This window comes from Gymnoscopelus microlampas (assembly GCF_963454915.1).
Source record: "Gymnoscopelus microlampas genome assembly, chromosome: 2".
NCBI lineage: Eukaryota > Metazoa > Chordata > Actinopteri > Myctophiformes > Myctophidae > Gymnoscopelus > Gymnoscopelus microlampas.
Window position 1 is genome coordinate 49246967 of NC_139939.1, and position 23727 is coordinate 49270693.

The 23727-nt window shown below is 41.1% G+C and overlaps 1 protein-coding gene across 4 annotated transcripts; it reads left to right on the forward strand.

Annotated features, from left to right (window-relative positions):
- The first annotated feature begins 733 nt into the window (after positions 1 to 733).
- On the forward strand, positions 734 to 16443 carry LOC311034717 (oxysterol-binding protein 1-like). Of its 4 annotated transcripts, none has more exons than XM_084042683.1 (20): positions 734 to 838; positions 2378 to 2548; positions 3174 to 3382; positions 3944 to 4106; positions 4349 to 4460; positions 4879 to 5077; positions 5717 to 5834; positions 6084 to 6141; positions 6591 to 6758; positions 7145 to 7390; positions 7492 to 7612; positions 8053 to 8156; positions 9014 to 9109; positions 9516 to 9700; positions 10195 to 10412; positions 11138 to 11176; positions 11377 to 11424; positions 11896 to 11934; positions 12108 to 12134; positions 14763 to 16443. In XM_084042683.1, the coding sequence occupies exons 2-20, from the start codon at positions 2415 to 2417 to the stop codon at positions 14903 to 14905; spliced, it is 2427 nt and encodes an 808-aa protein (XP_083898809.1). In that variant the 5' UTR covers positions 734 to 838; positions 2378 to 2414; the 3' UTR covers positions 14906 to 16443. The 4 variants fall into 4 exon arrangements, 3 of the variants coding, with proteins under 3 accessions (XP_083898809.1, XP_083898808.1, XP_083898810.1); XM_084042682.1 differs by having other exon boundaries at positions 761 to 910; XR_014599620.1 differs by lacking the exons at positions 12108 to 12134; positions 14763 to 16443 and having other exon boundaries at positions 761 to 910; positions 11377 to 11785; positions 11833 to 11981.
- The last annotated feature ends 7284 nt before the right edge of the window (positions 16444 to 23727 follow it).

Here is a 23727-nt window from a genome sequence, read left to right on the forward strand (position 1 = left end):
AGCATTGATTTTATGATATAAATTGGGGTCCCAGAGATAGAAATGCCATTAAATAGGGGTCTGTAGCCTAATGCATGTCAAACTGGGGGTCCTTGAAATTAAAAAGGTTGAGAATCACTGCTAGAGCCATAACAATATTTTCTTATGGGGGTCCCTGGCATATCTTTTCAAATAGGGGTCCGTGGGCTAATAAGTGTCAATTTGGGGGTCCTTGACATGAAAACGTTTGAGAACCACTGATGTAGTAGAACCTATGTTGATGAGAGGCGAGCGGAGCCGGACGCTTTGTGTTGTTGCACATGCAAGTTAGGTGGCTAGTAGTGTTGCCATGTCCGCTTATTATATGCGACTTTGGGCTTGTTTTCACTAGTCACACTGTTTCCTAAATGTAGTTGCTTATGTGGGCCTTTTCTCCTAATGTCGTTTAAACCAGTGGTTCTCAAACATTTTCATGTCAAGGACCCCCAGATTAATATGCAAATGTACACACATCCCCATCTGAAAACATTTTGTACCAGCCCTCCCCCCATACAAGTTTTTGTGTCCAAAATATTCCACATTTACCTTCTTTTTTTTCCCCATGATTTTTTGTTGTTGAAAATAGCAGATCTGCAAGCTGTGAGCTTATGGCTCGGCTATTTTCAAATAGCCGATGCATAGGCTACTATGGGTTTAAAGTAAGTGCTCATGTGGCTTCTTTTGCGCTTCTTTTCATAGACCTGGTTGCTTATTTCTCTCGTATAATCTGGCAACACTGGTGGCTAGCTAAAGCTAGCGAGCTAGCGTCTGACGCGATACTACCCGTTCACATTCATGGCTGTTGTCTAAAACCTAACTGGTAACTATCGTGACATGCATTTGTTTTTATGAATATCAATGGAAAGAGCAGAAAATAAGCGACGACAGAGCCGTAAGTTATTAGCAAAGTGTTACATTTTGTGTTAGCAACGTTAGCTCATTTGACAGCTGCAGTTTAATGCCTACAGTTAGCTAGATGGCTAATGTCAATAATGTACATGAATGCATGAATGTTAAAGAGTTTTTAATGACATTCAGTGGTCGTTACATGACTTGACGTTAATTGAAGCACCAGATTAATACTAGAGAGATTTGTTTGCGTCAAGTAACGTCAGAGAAGCGGTTGTGTCTTAAGTTAAGTGAGACGATTTACTTAACGTTAGATTAGCTATAACGTCACTGCTGGCTACAGTTGCTTCAGCTGTGTTTCCTTGTTGTAAATGACACATGATGTCATCACTCCATCACCGTTTTAAGGCCACAATTGGTTATATAAACCCGACATTAACGTCAAACCTTAGGCTTTATGGGAGGCTTGTTAAGCTATCATAACGCTGGCACGGAAATGCTCCCAACCATAAAGTGTCATGAAAGTTTCCAGCTGATGCTGAACTGATCAAAGGAGATCAAACCATAACAAAAACGGGCATGATCAACGTTGCAAGTCAGATATGTCACTACTAGTCAATATTTCAACTAGTCTGAAATAGTGTGAATCCATGAAAAAGTGTCTTCATCATAGTGATGCATCATAGGTGACAGGCAGCTAGCTGGCCAGTCATATCAGTCTTTATAATGTATTGTTTTACTTGTCAGATATATTATCTGGTATATAAGTGGATATAGCTCCTAATGACACACTACTTCCCTTGTGTTTTTCTTATGACCAGAATGTCATCATGTTGGTGAAGAAAAACTGCTCCAAATGTTAGAAATCCTTAAACCAGATTAACCACTTAAGCCCTATTTTATACTTGTACAAGCTCACAACACCTCGTGATGCCATGTGTTGTTGTGAGTGTGTAGATTATTGTAGCTATTTCTGACATTCCCATAAAAAAGGATGCTAGGGTTAATCAGGTTTAAGTAGCTAATGCTATTCCGTGATGCCAGGCCTGGAGGTACTTCAGTGGGATGCTGATGGAGATGGTTCATAATGACCTAAAATGATCTATGCATAAATCCAGGGCTTTGTTAAGATTATTATGTTGCTTACAGAAACATTTTCAGGTACCATTCCTAGTATTAGTATTTTAAATGATCAAGTTGGGTGATTAAACATCAATTACATACAAGGTGCAAGGAAATGTCTACTTAAAACTTTGAGAAGGAAAAATTATATAAACTGCCTTCTTCAGGGTCACCCTGACAACCTGAAGCCGATACGTTTGTGTATTTACATTTTGTATCAAGCCCATTGAATTAAAGGCCTTTTACTTTCCAAACCTACTTTGAGTGCCTGTACCGGAATGTTTTTAATTTTCCTGAACATTATTCTCTTCCATGAGCACCGAAGCGACACCAGTAGCGCTCCTGTAACTTCTCTCTTGTAAAACCTTGAGGTTTCTCATGTCCACAGGCCCTAACCTCACTCTGTGAAGTCACGGGCTGTTGTGATGTCGGAACCCAAGCCCCCCACTCCCACCCCTGGAGACACGTACAAGGGTTGGCTTTTCAAATGGACCAACTACATAAAAGGATACCAGCGGCGATGGTTTGTGTTGAGCAACGGCCTTCTGTCTTATTACAGGTAGGTTTTGGTCATGCGATCAATCTGGCATAACCACTCAAGCCCAATATTATACTTGGGCTATTTGAAAAGCTACAAGTTCACAACATGTTAGCTTTCAGATCTGCTATTTTGAAAAATCGTGAACATGTTATTATTTATTTATGGGGGGGGCATAATAACATGATATATCATTTTGGCCTTGATTATCATTTTTTATCAACACAAATTCAATCATCTCTAGACAGTATTGCGTACATATTATTGTAGTGGTTCTGAAAGTGAGGTCCAGGTACACTCTGGGTTACTTGAGGGGGTTCCAATTGGACCCTTCACAGGTCTGTAACTCAAGAGTATACAAATGCACTGCATTTGTATACTCTTGAGTTATGGTGGTCCTTGAAATTAAAATGTTTGAGAACCACCGGTATTGTAATTGTGTAGCAGACGTGAAGTCACCATACCAGCTCTGAGCTCTGACAGTGTGATAAACCGATTCCGGAAATGGTTTCAAATGTGATAGAAAGTTCTTGCTAATAGCATATACACAACCTCTCTGTTTTTTGTGTGTGTCATCAGTGAATCACATTCAGCCATGACATGTCAACTCAACGTTTCACAATGTCCTCATTTTCTTGCCCTCCAGGACCCAGGCAGAGATGGGTCACACATGCCGGGGAACCATCAACCTGGCCACGGCCAACATTGCCGTGGAAGACTCTTGCAACTTTGTCATTTCCAATGGCGGTGCGCAGACCTACCACCTGAAGGCCAGCTCGGAGGTGGAACGTCAACGATGGATCACAGCCCTGGAACTGGCCAAGGCCAAAGCTGTCCACATGCAGGCCGAGTCTGGTGAGAAAGACAGGGAGGGTAGATCAGAAAAAAAGTTACTCATATATATATATATATAGGGCTTGTAAGGAATAATGTACAGTCTATAAGTGTGTGTGTGTGTGTGTGTGTGTGTGTGTGTGTGTGTGTGTGTGTGTGTGTGTGTGTGTGTGTGTGTGTGTGTGTGTGTGTGTGTGTGTGTGTGTGTGTGTGTGTGTGTGTGTGTGTGTGTGTGGTGGGGGCTGGAGGGAAGCCAGGCTATCATTTGGAATTGGAAATATGAACAAAAGAAAAGGGTCCGCACACCGACTTAATGCTCCCAACAAAATGTAATAAATGAAGCGGGCTTCATTTATTACATTTTGTTGGGAGCATTAAGACAGTGTTCGGACCCTTTCCTTTTGTTCATGGTTTATTTAGTCGCATCCAGCAGCCGTTGAAATATTTGGATGTGTGTGCACCACCTAACCGCTTTATATCATTTGTAAATAAATACACATAAAAGAGTATGGTAGATATTACATTTGGAAAATGTTTGTGTTGTACAGAGGGCATGACAGGTTGTCTTTTCTTCTTCTACAGATGACTCGGGTGACGATTGCACAACTCCACCCCATACGTCCCCAGGACACGGCGGAGGTAACCGTAACGAGATCCAATTGACACTACGCACGCTGGGCAGTAAGGTGGAGGACCTCAGCACCTGCAACGACCTCATTGCCAAGCATGGCTCTGCCCTGCAGAGGTTAGCAGTCAAGTCTATTACCCATCAAACTGAGCCCCTTCACTGAAGTACAGATGATGGGAAAGAAGGTGTAGCCGTCAGTGTACCTCATTCTTAATGACATTTTCCTGATCTAGGAAAGACAACCTTCCACCCAACCCTTGTCTGTGCATCTCATAATTCAACCCATCTGTCTGAATGAAGAGAATGGCCAGTGCATTTTCCTTTTTTATATTGATTGATTGATTGATTTAATTGCCCAGGTCATTGTCAGAGCTGGAGAGCATTCGTTTGGGGCCAGACACCGGAGACAAGATCAGGCAGGTGACGGAGAGATCCACACTGTTCAGAATCACCTCCAATGCCATGATCAACGTAAGTCTACCAGGGACTGAGGAGCATGAAACTATTATTCTTGAGACTAGACTATTACTTCACACAGGTATGAGAGACAAGGATTGTACATGATTGCTGGTCAACATTGAACATTCTTGAGTCTGAATGTTCTACTTTAACTATTTTAATCACCGTCCTGCTCTCACAAAACATAGCCTCTATAGCATAGTAAACTCTAGGGAGAAGTTGTCTGATGATGCTTGCAAGGTGCTAGAAAATCGTTGACCATGCTCCTTGATGGTGCTTGACGTTTGAAAACGTCTGCATGACCTTGGGTTAGGGTTATTTACGGGTGCAGGAGATAGTTGCCTCCACATTATTTGGGTTTTGTTCTGATGTTGTTGATGGTGTATATTTGTTCTTTTCCCTCACCCTTGCTACACCCACACACCACCAGGCATGTCGGGATTTCCTGTCCTTGGCCCAGACCCATAGTAAGCGCTGGCAGAAGGCTCTGCAAACAGAGAGAGAGCAGAGAGTGAGACTGGAAGACACTCTTGAGCAGCTAGCCAAGCAGCATAACCACCTAGAGAGAGCCTTCAGAGGAGCTACAGTACTGCCCCCTTCACACAGCGACGCCGCCATGGACAGCAAGGGTAAGGCACTTTGTGCGTATGCATGTCTACATTAACCAAGAATGGTTGACTGCTTGCATGCTCTTTCAGCAGTCACACAGACATTCGCAATTGTGAACTGCTTTTATAATGTTTAATATGAGCCATAGGACAGCTCAAGAGGAACTAAATGGGCACCAATTGACTTATTCAAGGGACATCTTGTTAATAGCTGTTGAGTCAGAGTTTCTTTGTCTTGGGTTATAATGGAAGCTTTATGTTCATGGACCGGAGCCCTGACCTCAACACCCCACACCTGGTTCAAATTATGTCAAGGTTAATGGAAACTTTGCATCATGCGAATCCTATCCATCTGATGTGAGGACATGAAAATCTGCCGATGCTTCTCGAGTGTGATGAGAGCTCACAACGTAAAATTGCCACCACCCCTGCACAACTAGAGCGAGCGCTTAGATTACAAGCTCTTGACACGCAGAATGCGTTGGGAAGGGCCAGATTTTCACATGGCCTCACAATAGCCTGATAGCATTCATGTTAAATATGGGGGTAGTTCCCCTTTTAAGCTGTTGTCTAATCTACTGGAGTATCTTTGATTAGTTGTTGCGTTCTTCCATTTGTCTTTGATTAGTTGTTGCGTTCTTCCATTCCTCTTGGCTTTAGGTTCTGGCAGTTCAGGAAAGGGTGATGCCAGTGACGAGGATGATGAGAACGAGTTCTTTGACGCCATGGAAGATCCAGCAGCGTTCATCACGGTCCCTGCCGACCCCAAATACCACAGGTCTACATCTCTGCCTCACGTGTCAACTTTCTCTTTCTGGATCTCATGTCACTTTCTTTATCTAATCTGTATGTTTGGTCTCTTTTTCTTTCTTGTTCACTGTCTCTTTTTTTTCTCTTCTTGTTCACTGTCTCTCTCCTTGTATTTGTCTCAGGATTGTTGTTTTTTTCATCAACTCTTTCATCGTACTTTTATTTTTGTTATTATCAGTCATATTTTATGTTATTCTCCCGTCCCTCTGCACACCAGGAGGTCTGGCAGTAATGTCAGTGGGCTTAGCAGCGAGCTTGGAATGGACGACCAGTCGGTAAGTTTGAATCATGTAAAAACTTTAGTGTTCTTGTCAGGGAAATTGGATTTGCGAATGAAAGCACACGACAAATCACCCATATCCAAACTACCCAAATCAGATATAACACGGTCAATTTGGAACTCAGCCAGCGTGGGATCCTGTTGAAGTTCTCTACTCTATACTATAATCCCAATAATCCATGGCAACGCTCTTGCTAGAAACATGAAATGTTTGATTAACATGAATCTTTCTGATAATTGTTAAAAACTGTTATGAAAGCAAATGCACTAGAGGCTGTGATATATTGTATTACATCTTATGTGATGTATAATCACCATATACCTCAGCTCCTTGCGTATTATTGCTTAAATATACCAAACATACAGACAAACTTGAGTTGGTAGCCCCACACAGGCAGGCTGTACAATCAACTAACCCTTCAGTGGACCTTTTCCCTCCTGCAGCTTGACGATCAGTCTTTGGCCTCTAACCCGGAGTCCCCACAGCCGCGGGAAGTGGAGCCCTTCAGACAACGTCGGACACGTATCCCAGACAAACCCAACTACTCCCTCAATCTCTGGAGCATCATGAAGAACTGCATCGGCAAGGAGCTCTCCAAGATCCCCATGCCTGTAAGATGCCCCTGGCTGTGAAGTCCTTCATTGTTCTCAGACTGAGCGGCTGGCAACCACCACCACACATGTGCACGCACAAACACACACACACAAATTCGGAGTTGTCAGTTTAACTCTGAAAGTGTAAACATGGACACTTCAGCTTAATATTCCATCGCACAGCGGTATCGCTTGCCACTATGTGACGTGTCTTTAGCTTTAAAATCTGTTGTTTTTTTTTGGCAAGCAACATCGTCGTACTGCCATTTGGCCTTTCAGGTCCCTGTTTACACTTCCAGAATGATACATTATTTCAGTGTGCTCCTTCTTCTCTGAAATACTCTTTGGCCCATTTTTTTGTACCTCTACCCCCCCCCCCCCCCTTTTCTCCTTTACCCCACCAGGTGAACTTCAACGAGCCAATCTCCATGTTGCAGCGTCTGTCAGAGGACCTGGAGTACTACGAGCTGCTGGACAAGGCTGCCAAGTGTCAGACCGCCCTGGAGCAGCTGTGCTACGTGGCCGCCTTCACCGTGTCCTCGTACTCCACCACCGTGTACCGCACGGGCAAGCCCTTCAACCCCCTGCTCGGAGAGACCTTCGAGCTGGACCGGCTCCAAGAATGCGGTTACCGCTCGCTCTGTGAACAGGTGGAGGAGGGGACACGTGCATGATTTAAATGATGAGTCAACTTTACTTAATGAATGTAATATGTGAATTTGTCGTTGCTGTCGTCGTCCTCTCTCCTCAGGTGAGTCACCACCCCCCTGCTGCTGCCCACCACGCCATCTCTGAGAAAGGCTGGACCCTCAGACAGGAGATCGCCCTGGCCAGCAAGTTTAGAGGAAAATATCTGTCCATTATGCCCATGGGTAAGTGTCTGTGCACTCCAAACGCTTCAGTAAACCATAACTTCATACCTGTGAAACACGCCTATTATCAGTCTTTACTCTTTGCCTTCTACAAATAGAATTTAAGTTCAATTCAATACTATGTCGTCGCTGTAGGGCAGAAACCTTTTATGTCCAAAACCATTACTTTTCATCTGTATTCCAATGAATCTAATGTAGTTATTAATTAGTCACAAATTCTTGTTAATACTTTTCATTGATTAAATATCTCTCTTAAGGTTTGATCCCATCAATTCACAAATGCTCAAAAAATCTAACTGTTTTATTGTAATGACTGTCTAAAAACTGAAAATAATAAAACAAAGAGGAAATCAAATTATTACTGAAGATTTTACAGTTTACGACTCAAGTCATGTTTCAGTATGTTTTGTGGGTTGAATATACTTCTCCTCCATCCCCAGGGTCCATCCAGGCCATTTTTTCGAAGAGCAACAATCACTACTCCTGGAAGAAAGTCACAACCACAGTACATAACATCATTGTAGGAAGACTGTGGATTGACCAGGTAACTGAGGCGTGCTGGTGATTGTACTTGTTAGTAAACTGTAATCAAAAATCAATCCAGGTAACACCCACACATTTACACCAAATCAATCAGTCCAGCTATCCTACCCCTCTGCACAAAATCAGTCCAGCTATCACCTACCCTTTTAGACAAAATCAGTCCAGCTATTATTATCACCTACCCTTTTACACAAAATCAGTCCAGCTATCACCTACCCTTTTACACAAAATCAGTCTAGCTATCACCTACCCTTTTACACAAAATCAGTCCAGCTATCACCTAGCCTTTTACACAAAATCAGTCCAGCTATCACCTAGCCTTTTACTCAAAATCAGTCCAGCTATCATCTACCCTTTTACACAAAATCAGTCCAGCTATCATCTACCCTTTTACACAAAATCAGTCCAGCTATCATCTACCTTTTACACGAAATCAGTCCAGCTATCACCTAGCCTTTTACACAAAATCAGTCCAGCTATCACCTAGCCTTTTACACAAAATTAATCCAGCTGTTGCCTATCTACCTATCTGCCTATCTGTCCTTCCTGTCGGTCTCCTCTGATAATAGAAATTCATTATAAATTGGATGGTTGGTTAATGGTTGGTTGGTTTTTGTTTTTTAAGAGAGGCTTGGACATAAAAGGTAACTTAATGGGTTACAGTATATCACAGTACAGTGGATTTCAATACATATTGTAAATGTGAGATTAACCCACTAGTGAAAGTGAATTTTGCCGCAACAACTTATTTGTATTTTGTGGCTTGACATTAATGGCCCAGCTACAGTGCTAGATAACGCTTTCTTACTGGAACATCCTGTGAAGTAATACATGTCTTTTCTTTTTCCCCCCCATCAGTCAGGAGAGATTGATGTGGTGAACCACAGGACAGGAGACCGCTGCCACCTCAAGTTCGCTCCCTACAGTTACTTCTCCAGAGACGTGGCACGAAAGGTGAGTGCTGATATGTCCCCTCGCTTCATCCAACTGTTGAGTTGTAGAGATAAAAAATATCAGCAGACCCCACAGAGTAAGCTTCTTTTCGTTTAAAGTAGACCTATAAGTTAAGTTACAAAGTTCTGTGCTTCAAAGCTGAAGATGTACGCAAGTTCCAATCAATGCTGGGTACTGCAGTACGGATCGGTTGAATAATCGATGAATCGTTCCAGATGGTAAAAATACATTTGAAAATGTGCTAATGTTTATTTATGAAAAACAGTTGATAGATAAAGCCTTCTGAAGGATTACCTGATGAACGTATTTTATGTGCAATACCCTTTTGATTTTAATAACAGTAGAATAATTGAAAATGACTATCTCTGCTTTAACTGAACACTGTGCTTGCTCCTCTATGCACCAGGTAACTGGTCTAGTAATGGATAAGGACGGTAAGGCCCATTATTGTCTGTCAGGAACTTGGGATGAGAAGATGGAGTTTTCCAAGGTGATGCAGAGCAATAAGGGAGAGAACGGCACAGAAGGCAAACAAAGGACTGTTTACCAGACACTCAAAGCCAAAGAGCTGTGGAAGAAAACCCCACTGCCGTGAGTTGGTTTCTGGGTATCGTTAAGGGAGGGAGGGAGGGAGGGGTGGGGGCATTGATAGAGCTGAAGGCCGGGAAAGAAAAAGCCATTTCTGCTAAAATACTGATTCTCAACTTAATTAAATTCAAGGACCCCCAGTTTGATATAGATTAGGCCACAGACCTGCATTTGATAATATTGTTTTTATCTCTGGGACACTAATCTACCCTGTAAAATGTGTAGATTGTTAATTTAACTCTTAGACTAAGTACAGACCGTTCAAGGGTCCATTTGGTTCCTAACTATCAACCATTTAGCTGGGGACCCCTGGATTCCCCTAAAGGACCCCTGGGGGTCACCGGACCCAACGATGAGAACCAGTGTGGCAAAACATCAATATTACAGCTGCGTAATGTGTCAAAAGAAAGACGAGCATGAGATCCACTGGTACAGAGAATAAACTTTATCTCTGTGTTTGTCTCTGTTTTTCACATCATCATCCCTCATCCCGCCAGTGAGGGAGCAGAGCAGATGTACTTCTTCTCCTACCTGGCTCTGACGCTCAACGAGCCCGAGGAGAGCGTGGCGCCTACAGACAGCCGCATGCGGCCCGACCAGAGGCTGATGGAAGCCGGCCGCTGGGATGAGGCCAATGCCGAGAAGCAGAGGCTGGAGGAGAAGCAACGCATCGCCCGCCGGGAGAGAGAGAGGGCAGCCAACCCACCTGATGAAGGTAAGAAAACAAGACCGGAAGGGAGAGGAGGTGGCAGAGGAAGAGGAATTACATGACAACACTGTTCATGAAAATAGGTTTCCTACTAACAACTTGTCATGGAGTATAATAATGAAGTGGCCTTCCTGTCCAATGTTTAGCTATAAGTAAGTTACTTTGAGTGCAGTTTGTGAACAAAGCCGGGTACATCACAATGTGGTATTAATTGGTGAACTATAAAGGAAAAATACATGAAGACATTGTCCACGCATTGAGAAACTGGCTTGCTTATGGGCATGTCAACTACTGTGGTAATGGCCAAATAGAAACCGCAATCTTATCCTATAAGTACAAAGGTGCTTCACAACATCAATGTTTATGAACAAAAAAAAAAACTTTCACACTTGTCATGAGTTTCACTTTGACGTCACCATTTCATGGTTGTGTGTGTATACGTACATAAGTATTTTCTATTGAACAATATACCATATGTTTGTCCAGAAGCCCTTGAACTTAGGATGGACGACAGTGATGGACAGTGATGTTAACTAAACAATGATTGTTTATATGATGAGCTTACATTTCATACCACATTATATGCTTCAACTTTCATCAGCAAAAATACAAAATAAATGTGTTTTTCTTTTTCAAAATGGCCTATTATGTTAAATGAATTATTTGTTATACTTGATTAAATTGATTAGTTTGATTAACTGTTAAACTCATTTGTATGTCTCTGTCCCAAGCTGTCACTGAGGACCTCATCAATGACTCGCCTTTAAAAAGCAAGTACCTCCTCTCTTGGCCTTTTAGTAACCCTTTGCACCGCATTTCTCTCAAGTACATACTGACACAAAATCTGCACCTACTGTACATTCTGTGTGTTTGTTGTGTGTATGGTGGGTGCCAAATGTCTTGCGTGTCCCCTTGCAACCTGTTCAAATCACTGTTTCCTTTCCAATCCCTTCGTCTGTTTTGCGTTCAGCCGATGCAGAGGAGATTGCCACGGAAGCAAATGAGGTTTCAGATGAAAGCAAGTATCACTGCTGTAGCTCAGATAGATGTGTGTGCATGTGTGTGTGTGCTCCCAAAAAAAGAGAGGATGTTTTTAATTGTGACCTGCCCTACTGTAACCAGCCTCGTGTCACTGAAACTCAGTTGGTGAAAAAATACTTAACCAAAAAAAAGAAATCTTTTTGTTCTCAGGAAGAATTTTAGGTATCACTATTAATCTGTGGAATGCAAAGACAATGTACACATCAGAAAGCAGAGCCTTTCCAGTGGAACTCAGAATGTTCTGACTGATTTGGATCAAGTAGATCACGTTGCAAAATGTACTACAGTGCATTGTATTGCATTCATAGTATTGAAATTCTGCAGATATTCACTCTAGTGTATATACGGTACACTAGTGTGTATATATTGTAGTATACACACTCAGGCTGTGTCTGCTGTTGCCCTTATTTCCATACATTTTTATTCTCTTTTGTGTGCGGCTGTTCAGCGGATACTGAGGACTCTCCGTGTCCTACACCTATTGCATGCAAGTACCCTACCTAATGCTTTCAGCACCCATTCTTAACATTTTCCTGTATCATGTTATCATCTTCAGATGATGCATGTTCACTCACTCATTCATTCATAGATGTTCTCATTCATGTCTTTACCTTTTTGTTTTTTGTCCATACGTCTATCGTTGCATCTTTTTTCTTGCAGCACCCCATGGACCACCACCTTATCAAAGCAAGTATTCCATTCCTGAAATACAGTACCTTAGCAGTGACAGCAGTTTTTTTTTTTCTGGACCTTTTTTTAGCTTTAGCAGGATCTAGAGCTGCACAACTGATTATGCAGAAAAATAAGCAAGCCCCAACAACACTGGCTATTGCAGTTTCCAAATCCCAAGTGGCAACAGTTGTCGATCAGTGATAAACTAAAAAGGAAGTTACAAGTCATTAAATTCTTTCTTTTTGTTCCAAGTGGGTACAATCGGCACTTATAATTTACATTCGCTGTATTTATTTTTCCAAATGCAAAAAAAATATTCTTGAGTCCACAAGTATCACAATCAATTTTTCACTTACAGTATTCTCTAAAGAATTGCATTTTGCCTTTTATTATTTTTAGTTGTTTAATCGCTGTTGTGCAGCCCTAGTAAGTGCCTTTATCAGAACTCTGTCCTCTCGCGTTTTCACATTTTGTTCATCTAGTCCCCTGGTGTGAGTCACCGCCAGACTTCAACCCTTTAGTCACCTTCCAGGGTCACAAAAAGTGCCTCTGACTTCCATCCTCACATTCTTTCTGTGTCCTTCTCCCTGAGCTGAAGGTTTGGTAGGTCCCTGTGGAACTGTGGTAAACTCGGTTCACTCCGATTCTCTTCTATGGTCAACAAACATCTTGTCTGTTTTAGGGCTGTCAAACGAATATTCGATATTCAAATATTATTCGAATATAGGGAAAATATGTATATTCGAATATGAAAATTAAAATTAGAATTAAAACGAAAAAAAAGTTATGTTTATTTTTTTTTTGTTTATTTGACAGGGACAATACAAAAAACAATGTATGAAGTTATAAAAACAAACAAAAGATATGTTTTATTGGATCCGAGCACCCGATGCATTGTTTTTTGTACTGTTTCTGTCAAAAAAAAGAAAAGTTTTGAAAAAAAAATGTAATATATGTTTTTATAATAATAATAATAATCATATTCGAATATCTGCACATTTGTAAGACCAATATTCGAATATAATTTCTGAGGAAAGTTGACAGCCCTAGTCTGTTTGTCTATTGCTGTCAGATATGGTTGTCTTCTTTTAGGAATGACTGTAGTGTTAGTATGATCATCTGACAGAATAGTTATGATCATCTGTCTGAATAGTTCTTAAAAGGGATAGTTTGTTTTTATCGGGTATTCTTCCTATTTGCCCACCGTCAGAGAAATGAAGGCATTTTTTATGTCTGCATGCATTTAGAAGGTTCTTGGAACAGTGAGCTTATCCTATCTCATATATCTATAGAGCTTGACAGTCTGGTGTCGGAAGTAAACGTCCCATTCATTTTCTCCACAGAGAATTTTATTTTATCAGCTTCAATGTTGTCACCTTCTAATGCAGACTCGTAAAACGATGCTATATGCTTCTTAGATGCCACCCGTCTGTATGCAATCAATCTAGTTTTCTGTGTTTAATTCACAATGTCATGGAGAAATACTTCACTACCAACAATCCTAATACTGTATGTACAGCAGCAGCGATGTCTCTGATTGGTGGAGCTTGCTTTACCATGGAAATGGTATTATGCTAGCCTGGGTACCGAGGCTAGCGTAATACTGACTGACACAAAAGGTTTGGAGACAGACAAACACTCTTCTAGATCATTGGTTCTCAAAGTGGGGTCCGGGTACCCCCAGGGGTACTTGAGGGGGTTCCAGGGGGTCCCCAGCTAAATAATGGACAGGAACCAAATGGAAATTAACATTGATTTTACAATATGAATGGGGGTCCCAGAGGTATAAATGCCATTAAACTGGAGGGTCCTTGAAATCAAAATGGTTGAGAATCACTGCTAGAGAGCCGTAAAAACCTTCTCTTATGGGGGTCCCTGGCTTATCTTTTCAAATGGGGGTCCGTGGGGTAATAAGTGTCAATTTGGGGGTCCTTGACATGAAAAAGTTTGAGAACCACTGTTCTAGATGGCTCGCCCTTCAGGCGCCACTCCATTAAAAACTAAAGAACATGCATTAAAACTACATCCAGTAGCAGTCGCAGAGACATAAAAAATCCAAACCCTACTATCCATTTAACCCGTTTAGACCTGAGGGCCGATTCTAAAAACACTTTCTAAACCCTGACCTAAGTTTTCTGAAAAACTTTGAATATTTACAACAAATGTATGTTGCTATATACTGTACATAGCAACAAGAACCCCAAAAGGGGTTCCCGTCCTGAAAGGTATAGTTACAAATAGCGGTTCCCGCCCAAAATGGGTTACGGTTAATTTGCTCCTCCTTCCTAACCTGATTTCTGTGTCACCTGAAAACTGCTGGTGGTTAGATAAAACACCCTGAAAAAGAGCAGGTTGGTCACAATGTGTGATTGATTGATTATTATGATAATTTGCTGTGATCAATTGGCTTTCTAGCTATTCACCAAACAGCAACATGCTTTTGAATATTATTGAAGTGTGTCAGTTATATACATGCAATGAAGTGATGCCTCAAGCGTTTTGATCCTTCTGCTGTTTTGGACAGTCTACAGACCTGGACATTCCAAAGAGCACCTGCAGATATACAGTATATGGGACCCAAGCGCAGCCCTTATTCCCCACCTCATAAACTAATTTTTATTTCATGTATTTGTTTATTTTCAGGCATCCACCATGACGACTACCAGGCACTGTGGTTCGAGAGGATTGACGATCCAATATCTGGAGAGCCCATGCACGTCTACAAAGGAGGCTACTGGGAAACTAAGGATGAAGGCACGTGGGACATGTGCCCTGACATCTACTGACCACCGAATCCCATCACGCCCCTCTTCTTCCTTCCACTGAGAGGTGGATGACCTGGTTAGGACCTGAGAAGATGGTCAGAAACAACTTTCATTAAATCCACCCGAGTAGGCGGAAACAGCTCAGCCTAGTTTCATCTGTCCCTACCACTTCCCCTCTCTTTCTGCACATTAGATATATGGTTCAGCAGTTGTTAGAGGGCGACAGAACAAGAACGAAGGTAAACAAGAAGGTCCGCACACTGTAGTTCCCTTAAAGTTACTTTTCATTAACCACTTAAACCCTCTAGCCTCTATACTTAGAAAACGGACCTGAGTTACTTGCTGAGCTTGTAGATCTGCTATTTTTGGCCAATGTTCCCCCAGAATATGGGTGCTGGCGTTCAAGTGGTTAAGGTATCCATCCAGCAAGTGATGTTTCGAGCCAAAGCTCCTCGAAACGTCACTTGATGGATACCATAATGAAAAGTAACTTTAAGGAAGCTACAGTGTGCTAAGTGCTGACCTTCTTGTTTGCCTTTTCTCTCTGTTTTCTTTTGGAACTAACGAACACCTGCCGTCAAAAGGTATTTTGGATGTGCGTGATCCTGTAGGGCGTCAGAACAGGTTCCAAGTTCATTTTCTACATACCTTCTCAACGTGGCGTCCAGGGGTCCTTGAGGGTGTTACAGGGGGTCCAAAACTAAATGATGAATAACTATTAATCATTTAGCTGGGGACCCCCTCAGCTTAATGAAGGGGACCCCTCAGGGGTCATTAACACAGTGAAATGGCCCAATGCGTATCAAACCGGGTCGTTAAAATGTAAAAGGTTGAGATCCAGCCATCTAGCATTTGGTCGGTGTTCAGTTTTGTTTCTATGCGTCTCTCTATCCAGGGCTCCATGGTGGAACTATTCAGTTGCAGCTTTGCATTTTCTTTGGTCGCACCATTGCTAATGGCAAACTTCAGCCGGTTGAGTGAGCTTCAGTTTGTCTACGTTTTTCTTTTTATATGGATAGTTCTATGTACTAAGAAAATATAAAATGTTTTATAATTATTTTTGATCACATCAACGCTCTTCATTTTGCACTCAAGTAGACTGTTTCACAGTCAGTTTCTGATCGTTAAGTTGATTTTCTTATTGATTCATTGCAATTGTAAAACAAAGTGTAAAGATTTGTTGCTTTGTAGTTAATGTAAATTGGTTGATACAGTAGCTGCAATGATGCTGCCCCCTTTAGTCATGCTTCTTTGTTACATTAGGTGTCACAAGATTTGTCAGGCACATCCAATCAATGTATGTTTTGGTCTGTGGGTCGGATTGCAGCCTCATTGCTAAATAGGGCTGCATAGCAACTAGTCAATACTGTATGGGAGCGGAGTAGCTGTATGCTCCTCATTAGACACGTGGACTCTGCTTTGTGTTAAATAGCTATTTTACCAGAAACTGGCAGCCTGAAAATCTAGTTTAAAGTGGGCATGTTACGTTTGTGACACCCACCCACGGTCCACTCACAGTCCACCCAAAATGCAATTTTAATGCAGGATTAAGTGAGTTATATACTAAGAAATATACATATTACATACTTAATAACACAATTTATAACACATAGTCAGCAGCATATTATTTTATTTGCTCTAACTTGATCGGTAAAGTGCAATAATTAATTTCTGAGTACAGCCAACATTCATTCATGTCTTATCATTTCTTACTGAGTGTTAAACCGGACTGAAATATTTGTACTAACCAGTTTTGCATTGGTGCTACCTGCTGAAAATCTTAATGGCTCCACTGTAATAAATGGTTTTTATTATGGAGCCCTAGGCTGTGATGCATTTTTGGCTCTCAACAACTAAGTCCTGCACAATACATATTTCAGCTAGGTATTTGTCATGAAGAACCTGCCGGTATAGTCTCACTCTGGATAAAATGGACCTTGTTTCTCCACAAATACCTGAAGAACAAGCTCTGTGAGTGTAGGCTACATATGCTGTACATCTAAAGCCTCTCTTCTTGTAACATGCAACACAGTTGTTGCATGTGGTTGTTCAGTGGCATACTTAAAAAGTCTGTACACAGACTTTTTTATTTCATCTGTTGAACACAATGTAAATGCTTAAACATGGGACAGTGTTTCTATTAATCGTCCACCAAATGCAAATAATGCTGAGGCTGTGGCTATGATGTGGAATTTAAAAAAATGCACATCAGTGCAGAGATTAAGCCTAATATTTTGTTGTACAACCGTGTTGCTCGACAAAAATGACTGCTTTTCAAGTGTATATATGAGCCTTTATTGTTGATGACTCCGAGCTCAGCTTCCCAAGGGCGAGTAATGCAATATATCGATCCAACTGTCAATTAAGATTTTCAGTAAATTTTCATTACTTGGGCTGAAGCCAATACTAGGCCATATGAATGGAGTCGGAACATATAACGGTGTTATTTGACAAATGTGTTTCCAACAACTGCTCTGCAATATTGGGGAACTTTGATCCACATTTTCCATGCAGCTTTTCTAATGCGATAAGTTACATTTGGCATAAAACACTTGGATGGAATTGTGTCTGTCTAGAGAGCAGAGCAGTATATTAAACTGGTCTATACGTGGCGTTTGAATGCCTATTATTGCACCTGATACTGGAAACACCTATGGCAGATTTGTTGACTACAGATTGTGTGTTTTTTTTTTTTTAGCTATGTAACGGATGAAGGATATGAAGATGTTGTAAACACTTTGCAGTCGTTTACACTAAATGATGAATCCCAAGTAACTGAAACACAAGTTATTCTTAGCCTAAGTGATGCTCTTTGTGATTAGGAATAGAGAATTGACATACGTATGTGTGTGTGTGCCTGCATGTGTGAGTGTATGTGCACACAAAATGTGTAAGTGTATACATTTGTGCACAAAGTGTAATGTGAAGGCCATGTCTGAGAGAGACTCAAAAAACACCTGTGTTTCTGATTGTGTGTGCGCGCTAGTGTGGTCAAAAATCAAATCATGTTCTTTTTTTATATTTAAGTGTACTTAAATGCAAAATCAGTAAAAGCAAACAAGACAAGGTATATGTTGCAATTATTTCTATATCAAACAAAGTAATATTAATGATAATTAAATGCTAAGATAGAAGTGATGACACTTGACGATTATCAAGTTGATCTCTTTCTTTATGAGGTTTTCGTTTGATTTTCATTGTTTGATTTTTATTTCAAGTTTTTCATTCATAACTTGACAAACATTGATTGACTGTCATCGTATTTTCATTTACACAGCGAGACCCACCTGTCACTTTATAACCATCTACAGCACCCATGTGTCCAATCACAGCTGGCCCATTTCTAGTTGACGGTTTAAGTTTAGTTGTATGACCATGTTGCTCGCCAAAAATAGCTTCTCTACTAGCGCACGATGTGTTGCATTGTGAACTTGTACATCTGTTATTTTTGCCATCAACAGTGTCATACGGCAGAGTAGAATTTAAGCATAATGGTATGTAGCCTATGTCTATTTTTTTACTTGACATGCAGATGGTTCCAGATCCAGGACTCCAGGACTGTTTAAGATCACTGGAATCTGAATTATGGTTTCAACAATGTAATCATGAACTGTTATTATTACCGACCTTTGTCTGACTTGTTTGTTTCTCTTTTTAATTTAATTATTCCTGTTATATTTGGTTATTTTTAGTTGTTACTGATTTTAACTGTACCTACAACATTTTATGATTTTGTTTTCTTTTTTTGTGCGTGTGCATTGTTTTTGTCCTTCCTTTTGTTTCTTGCCTTTCCCATGCCCCTTTTGCATCTTTCCATTAAAAGTTTCTCATGCAGTGTAGCGATTTGTTTATTTTATTTTCCACAAATGAATAGTCCTAAAATTAAAGCAGCAATTTACCTTTAGGACAATATTCTCATTTTGATAAATGAGTACAACTGGAACAGTTTACCTCCAACACTATTTCAAACATAATGATCACAACATTTTAGACTCATACTTGATAAATGGAAACAGGATAACTCTGGAAACTGAGAAAACATGAGTCATGAGAATAACTTCATTGATGGCACTGCCTCTAATAACCATTAAAATTCATGTTGCTGGCTGACGGTTCATTAATTGATCTTTAATGGAGACTTTTTTTGTGTGGCCAGTTATTGAGACAATAACAGAATCATATAACAATCATGACATTAAAGTGGTGATGAAGTGAAAATCTGTGGACTTGATTATTCCTGTTGTAATTCTTTAGGGAAAGGGCCATGCATGATTTGGTGAATGCATTACAATCTGTATGATCACAGTCACAGATAATTGACAATTTACTGAAAACATTTTAGGTGATTGTGAAGTGAGATTTCTCCAATTTGGTGCAGTAAACTTTTACCATTATGTTCACCTGGTTTGAAAAGAAAAAGTGAACTGACCTACTGAGGTATTTGGTGAAAGGTTCAGAGAAATGTGCAGCATATACATTTTTTTTTGGGGGGGGGGCTTTATCTTTATTTAGTTTTAAAACTTTACATCAGCAAAACATTCCTTGGAAGGAAATACTTGGGTGCCGGTTGGTGGCCCCATGCACCTGCACCTGAGATGAAATGAGATGAGATATGCTTTACTTATCCCCGGGAAAGGGAAATTGTGGCGTTACATCAATACAGTGTAACACATAAATAAACAATCTACAGACAAACAGTAAACAGAACAAACACAGATGGGTTTGTTCTGTTTTTAAGCATTATAACGTCTAATGGCAGCCTCACCTGTGGGGCTCCGGGCGGGGACTTGCATGGAATCCCCTCCCCCAACTTGTACAGAGTCAGGCCAGGGTAGTTAACATTCAGTAGGTGAGAAGAGAGCAGCCTCATGCTTTGCATGCGGGCAATGGCGTCTGCCGGCAACTCGTCACGAATGAACTGCCGGAGAAGCGGATACTTCACGTATACTTGTGCCTGCACCATTGCAATACAGGAGAGTACCATATAGTACTTTAGGTGCAGGTCACCCTCCCATGGTCCTTGGCCGTGCATCCTAGTCACCATTTCGGCAGGCCATGGCATATACCATGCTCCGAGTACTTCTTGACTGTGGTAGGCCAGGACAGGCCCCGCACGACGATCCGGGCAATGATATTTTCCTCAAAGTCAGGGCCACCTAGTGTACTTTGGGTCTGACAGGTGGGCTGACGATTGCCAATTCGACTAATGACAAGCCAATCTTTCAATTAGGAGGGGGAGTGGTCAAGAGAAGCACAACCATGAACCAAACAACCACACCAGAGAACCACACTTAGGCTGCGAGAATTTGTGTCGATTAATCCCGGCCAGGATCAATCAGGATATCAGGGTAAGTTGACTGTTCTTTCTTTCTGTTCTCACTCTGATGCCATGCAGTGTATGAGGCTCACAAGAGGTTTATTAATAACACTATAGTTCTTGATTCAATAATAATAATTGTTAATTATTAATTACATTATTATTATTACAATTGCCTTGGAAAATCTTATCCCTAGTCATGCGCTGTATGAGACTTGGACTAGAATTACAATAGCACTAACAATAATGTAATGAATGATCAATGAATGAAAACTGATACTTATTATGATTTGTTTAATAATTAATTATATAGTTTTTACAATTGCTTTGGAAATTGGTTCTTGGTTGCCATGCCACGTAACAATGTCCTTTGTTTTGAAACCCTTTTCAGATATTGTGCAATGGCGCCAACGAGAGACCCAGACAAACGCGTCGTGCAGTACTTGCTGTGCGGAAAGTCCTGCGATCAGCTTCCCGCTCACTTGAGAGGGGCATGCTTGAAGGTAAAAGGCGAGGACTGGGGGATGGAGACGCCTGCGATGCAGCAGACATGCAACACTAAAGGCGTTTCTACCAGGCAATCGTGCTCCTGAAACACATGAAGAAGCCGGTATCAGTCGAGGCATTCACAGTAAGATATATTTATCAAACTTGCCTACTTTTCCCGTCTTTGTGAGTAAGTGTCATCATAATAATTCAAGATTCTGCTTCTTCATTGATTCGAAGGTGACTGAGTGGGATACTGGTATACGAGAAGGGGGGAGGCAGATGTGTGGACGTTCAGGGTGTCTGACCGAGATCGAAACACAGAAGCTGCCTTCCTCACTGACGGGGACAAGAACGTAAGTTATCCAACTGACCAAAATGCAACGTTTATGTTTTTTTGGGTGGAATTACAATGACAGTTCATAGGGACTTGGTATGTGTATCATTTTTCTCTGAAAATAAATCCCCAAATACTGCTGCCAAAGGTGTTGCCGTCAGTGTGTAATATCCAGGAAAACTTTCATCAATCTTGCAGAGCAAAGACTGGCAATGAGGGTGAAGGTGAAAGCACATCCGCCCAACATTTCCTCACCTCCTTTCCAGTGTCATTGGATGGGAAACCGCCTACCAAGAGGGAACGGGAGGAGGCCGGTTTTGTTGAGCGTCATTCATGGCGACCAAGTGTATCACGCCTGGTGTTATGAGCAGCGAAAAATACAGGCGGCAAAGGTTTTGTGTAAGTTTAATCACATTCCTGGTCACAACTTTCCTTTGTTCTTGTTTCAAATGCTTTGCCACTCGGGGGACAAGAATGACCAAAAAACAAATGAAATGCTCTATGTCTTTGACAGCTGAAGGCTCCAGACGCAGACCTTCCACGGCAAGGTGGAGTCAATGATAGGAGAGCGATGGCCGCATAACAAACCATCTCCGACTGCCGTTTCGAAAAAATGGAAAGATCCAGCTCCAAGGGTTGACCCGGAAATGGATCCTGAGATCATACATCTTGTGAGGACCCAAGAGTGGCCAACTCTGCAAATCAAGGATGCTGGCACGAAAGGCGAAGGTATGAACATTGTCGCCCCCGCCAGTAAAGCAGTAATTGTAATTGATACACATGGAAACCACATTAATGTTGTTTCATTCTTTCCACAGGAGTTTTTGTAATGACACTTCAAGAAGGGAGAAGTGGTCTGTGACTACCATGGGGAATACCTCTCCAAAACAGAAGGACAGGAGAGATTTAATCAAGCTGTAGGAGAAGACTTTCAGTTCAAGTATGGGTGGTTTGATGCCCAAGCCAACAGCTGCCAATGTCATCCGGGCAGAAGCACATTTGGGAGGAAAATCAACCATTCAAAATGCCAGCCGAACATAAAGCCTTTTGCCTGCCAGATGGTGCTGAAAGACACCGGGCAAAATGAACATGTGATCCTTTTTAAAGGGTCTACACCATGAATTTTAACTTTTTCTTCATTTTTGTGTGTTTTTGGTCTCCCCCACCTCTCTTCTGTTCCAACAAATACCAGACTTCGAGCATGCAGGCTTTCATAGGCTATCTGTGGTTTTTATGTAAATTGGTCTGAAAACAGTCCGTCAGATTTGTTCCCCCACCCTACGTCACGTCTGGGAACAATTCCTCCCGTTTTTCAGTTCTAACCCCCAAAAAAAAATCCCCCCCAAAAAAAAAATGTTTTTTTTTCATTTTTTTTTTTTTTTACATTTTTTCTTTTTTTTTTTTTTTTACTTTTTCCACACAGAACCAGGACATGACATGCATACAAACTGGCTCAATAGCGCCCCGTGCCAAACAGGACAATGTGGTATTGCAGGTGTAAGTGCTTTATAAGCCAGAGAGAAGTTAGTTGGAATGAGTATATCTGAGGCTTGATTTAGGCTCAAACCTTTTGAAAAACGTTTGAGGGACATAAACAATATGATATCAAATATTATTATTATTTTTTAAATTCATGGTGTAGCTCCTTTAAGGCCATCACAGACATCCAGCTAGATTAGTTAGAGTTAGCCTATTATATGACTATATGGTGAGTCAGATTCCCCTGTGTTATTTGTATGGATTTGTTTTGATATGTTTGCATGGCTGTCTAAACAAGTAAAAGTTTGATTAGGTTGTCTTATCAAAGAACTATTGTGCTATCCATCTTTGACTAGACATTTCCAGCAGACAGAGAACTGAGAAAAATAAATAAACTAAGGAACTGAAATTTCAACCATTGCCATATAAAAATATCAAGTGCAATCATCAGTATGTTAATCATAAATAATGTTTTTAATATTGTTTGATGTGCATTACACTTTTGTCATAATGCCCACAATGAAACTGTTGGGGCATAGAGGGGGCCCTTCTGTTCTAACCTTCTTGAATAGCACTCACGTCACAAATGTGTTTCGTTGTGAGCTTGTCGTTTTTCTTTTTTAGCGCTAAATGTAAACTAATGGACTCGTAATGTGCCATAGTGTCGATGCCAGTATGCCACACATTTTAAAACGAATAGACTAGTATGTCAGCTACGTCTGCATAAACACTAGTGCCACAAATACTGAGCCACTATATGTAGATATATGATATTAGCAAACATTACTTCTAGCTGTGTGTCTTGTCTTGCAACCTCACCCGATGCACGAAATATTGTGAATATTTAGGATAGATTATGTACACATTATAACCATTATAACTAGAGTTCAGGCTGCTACGCGGCCCTCACCTACGTTGCACCGCCGATCCGACCGATATGTCTTAGTGTCGAGGGCCTTTTCAGAGTAGACGTTGTACCAGTCTATCTGTGTCCCTTATATGCCTATATATGGACATATCGGTCGGATTGGTGGTTATGGACAATCGTATTGGGTTTGTTTGTGGTTATGCTTGAGTCTGAGTGACGTAGCCGTGGTCCTGCGGCCTATAGATGGGCGTATCGGGTATGGTTAGGTCTGAGTCAGAGTGACATGAACGTGGTCCGCCCATCCGCCTATAGATTATAGATAGCCTTCCCATTAGCCAATTTTTATATATATATAG

Bases quoted from the DNA above. Each gene is read 5' to 3' on its own strand.
- LOC311034717 (XM_084042683.1), top strand. From the start codon at position 2,415: ATGTCGGAACCCAAGCCCCCCACTCCCACCCCTGGAGACACGTACAAG. The intron at 4,107-4,348 runs GTTAGCAGTCAA...TTAATTGCCCAG, and splicing joins CATGGCTCTGCCCTGCAGAG to GTCATTGTCAGAGCTGGAGA. The intron at 11,425-11,895 runs GCAAGTATCACT...GCGGCTGTTCAG, and splicing joins AAATGAGGTTTCAGATGAAA to CGGATACTGAGGACTCTCCG.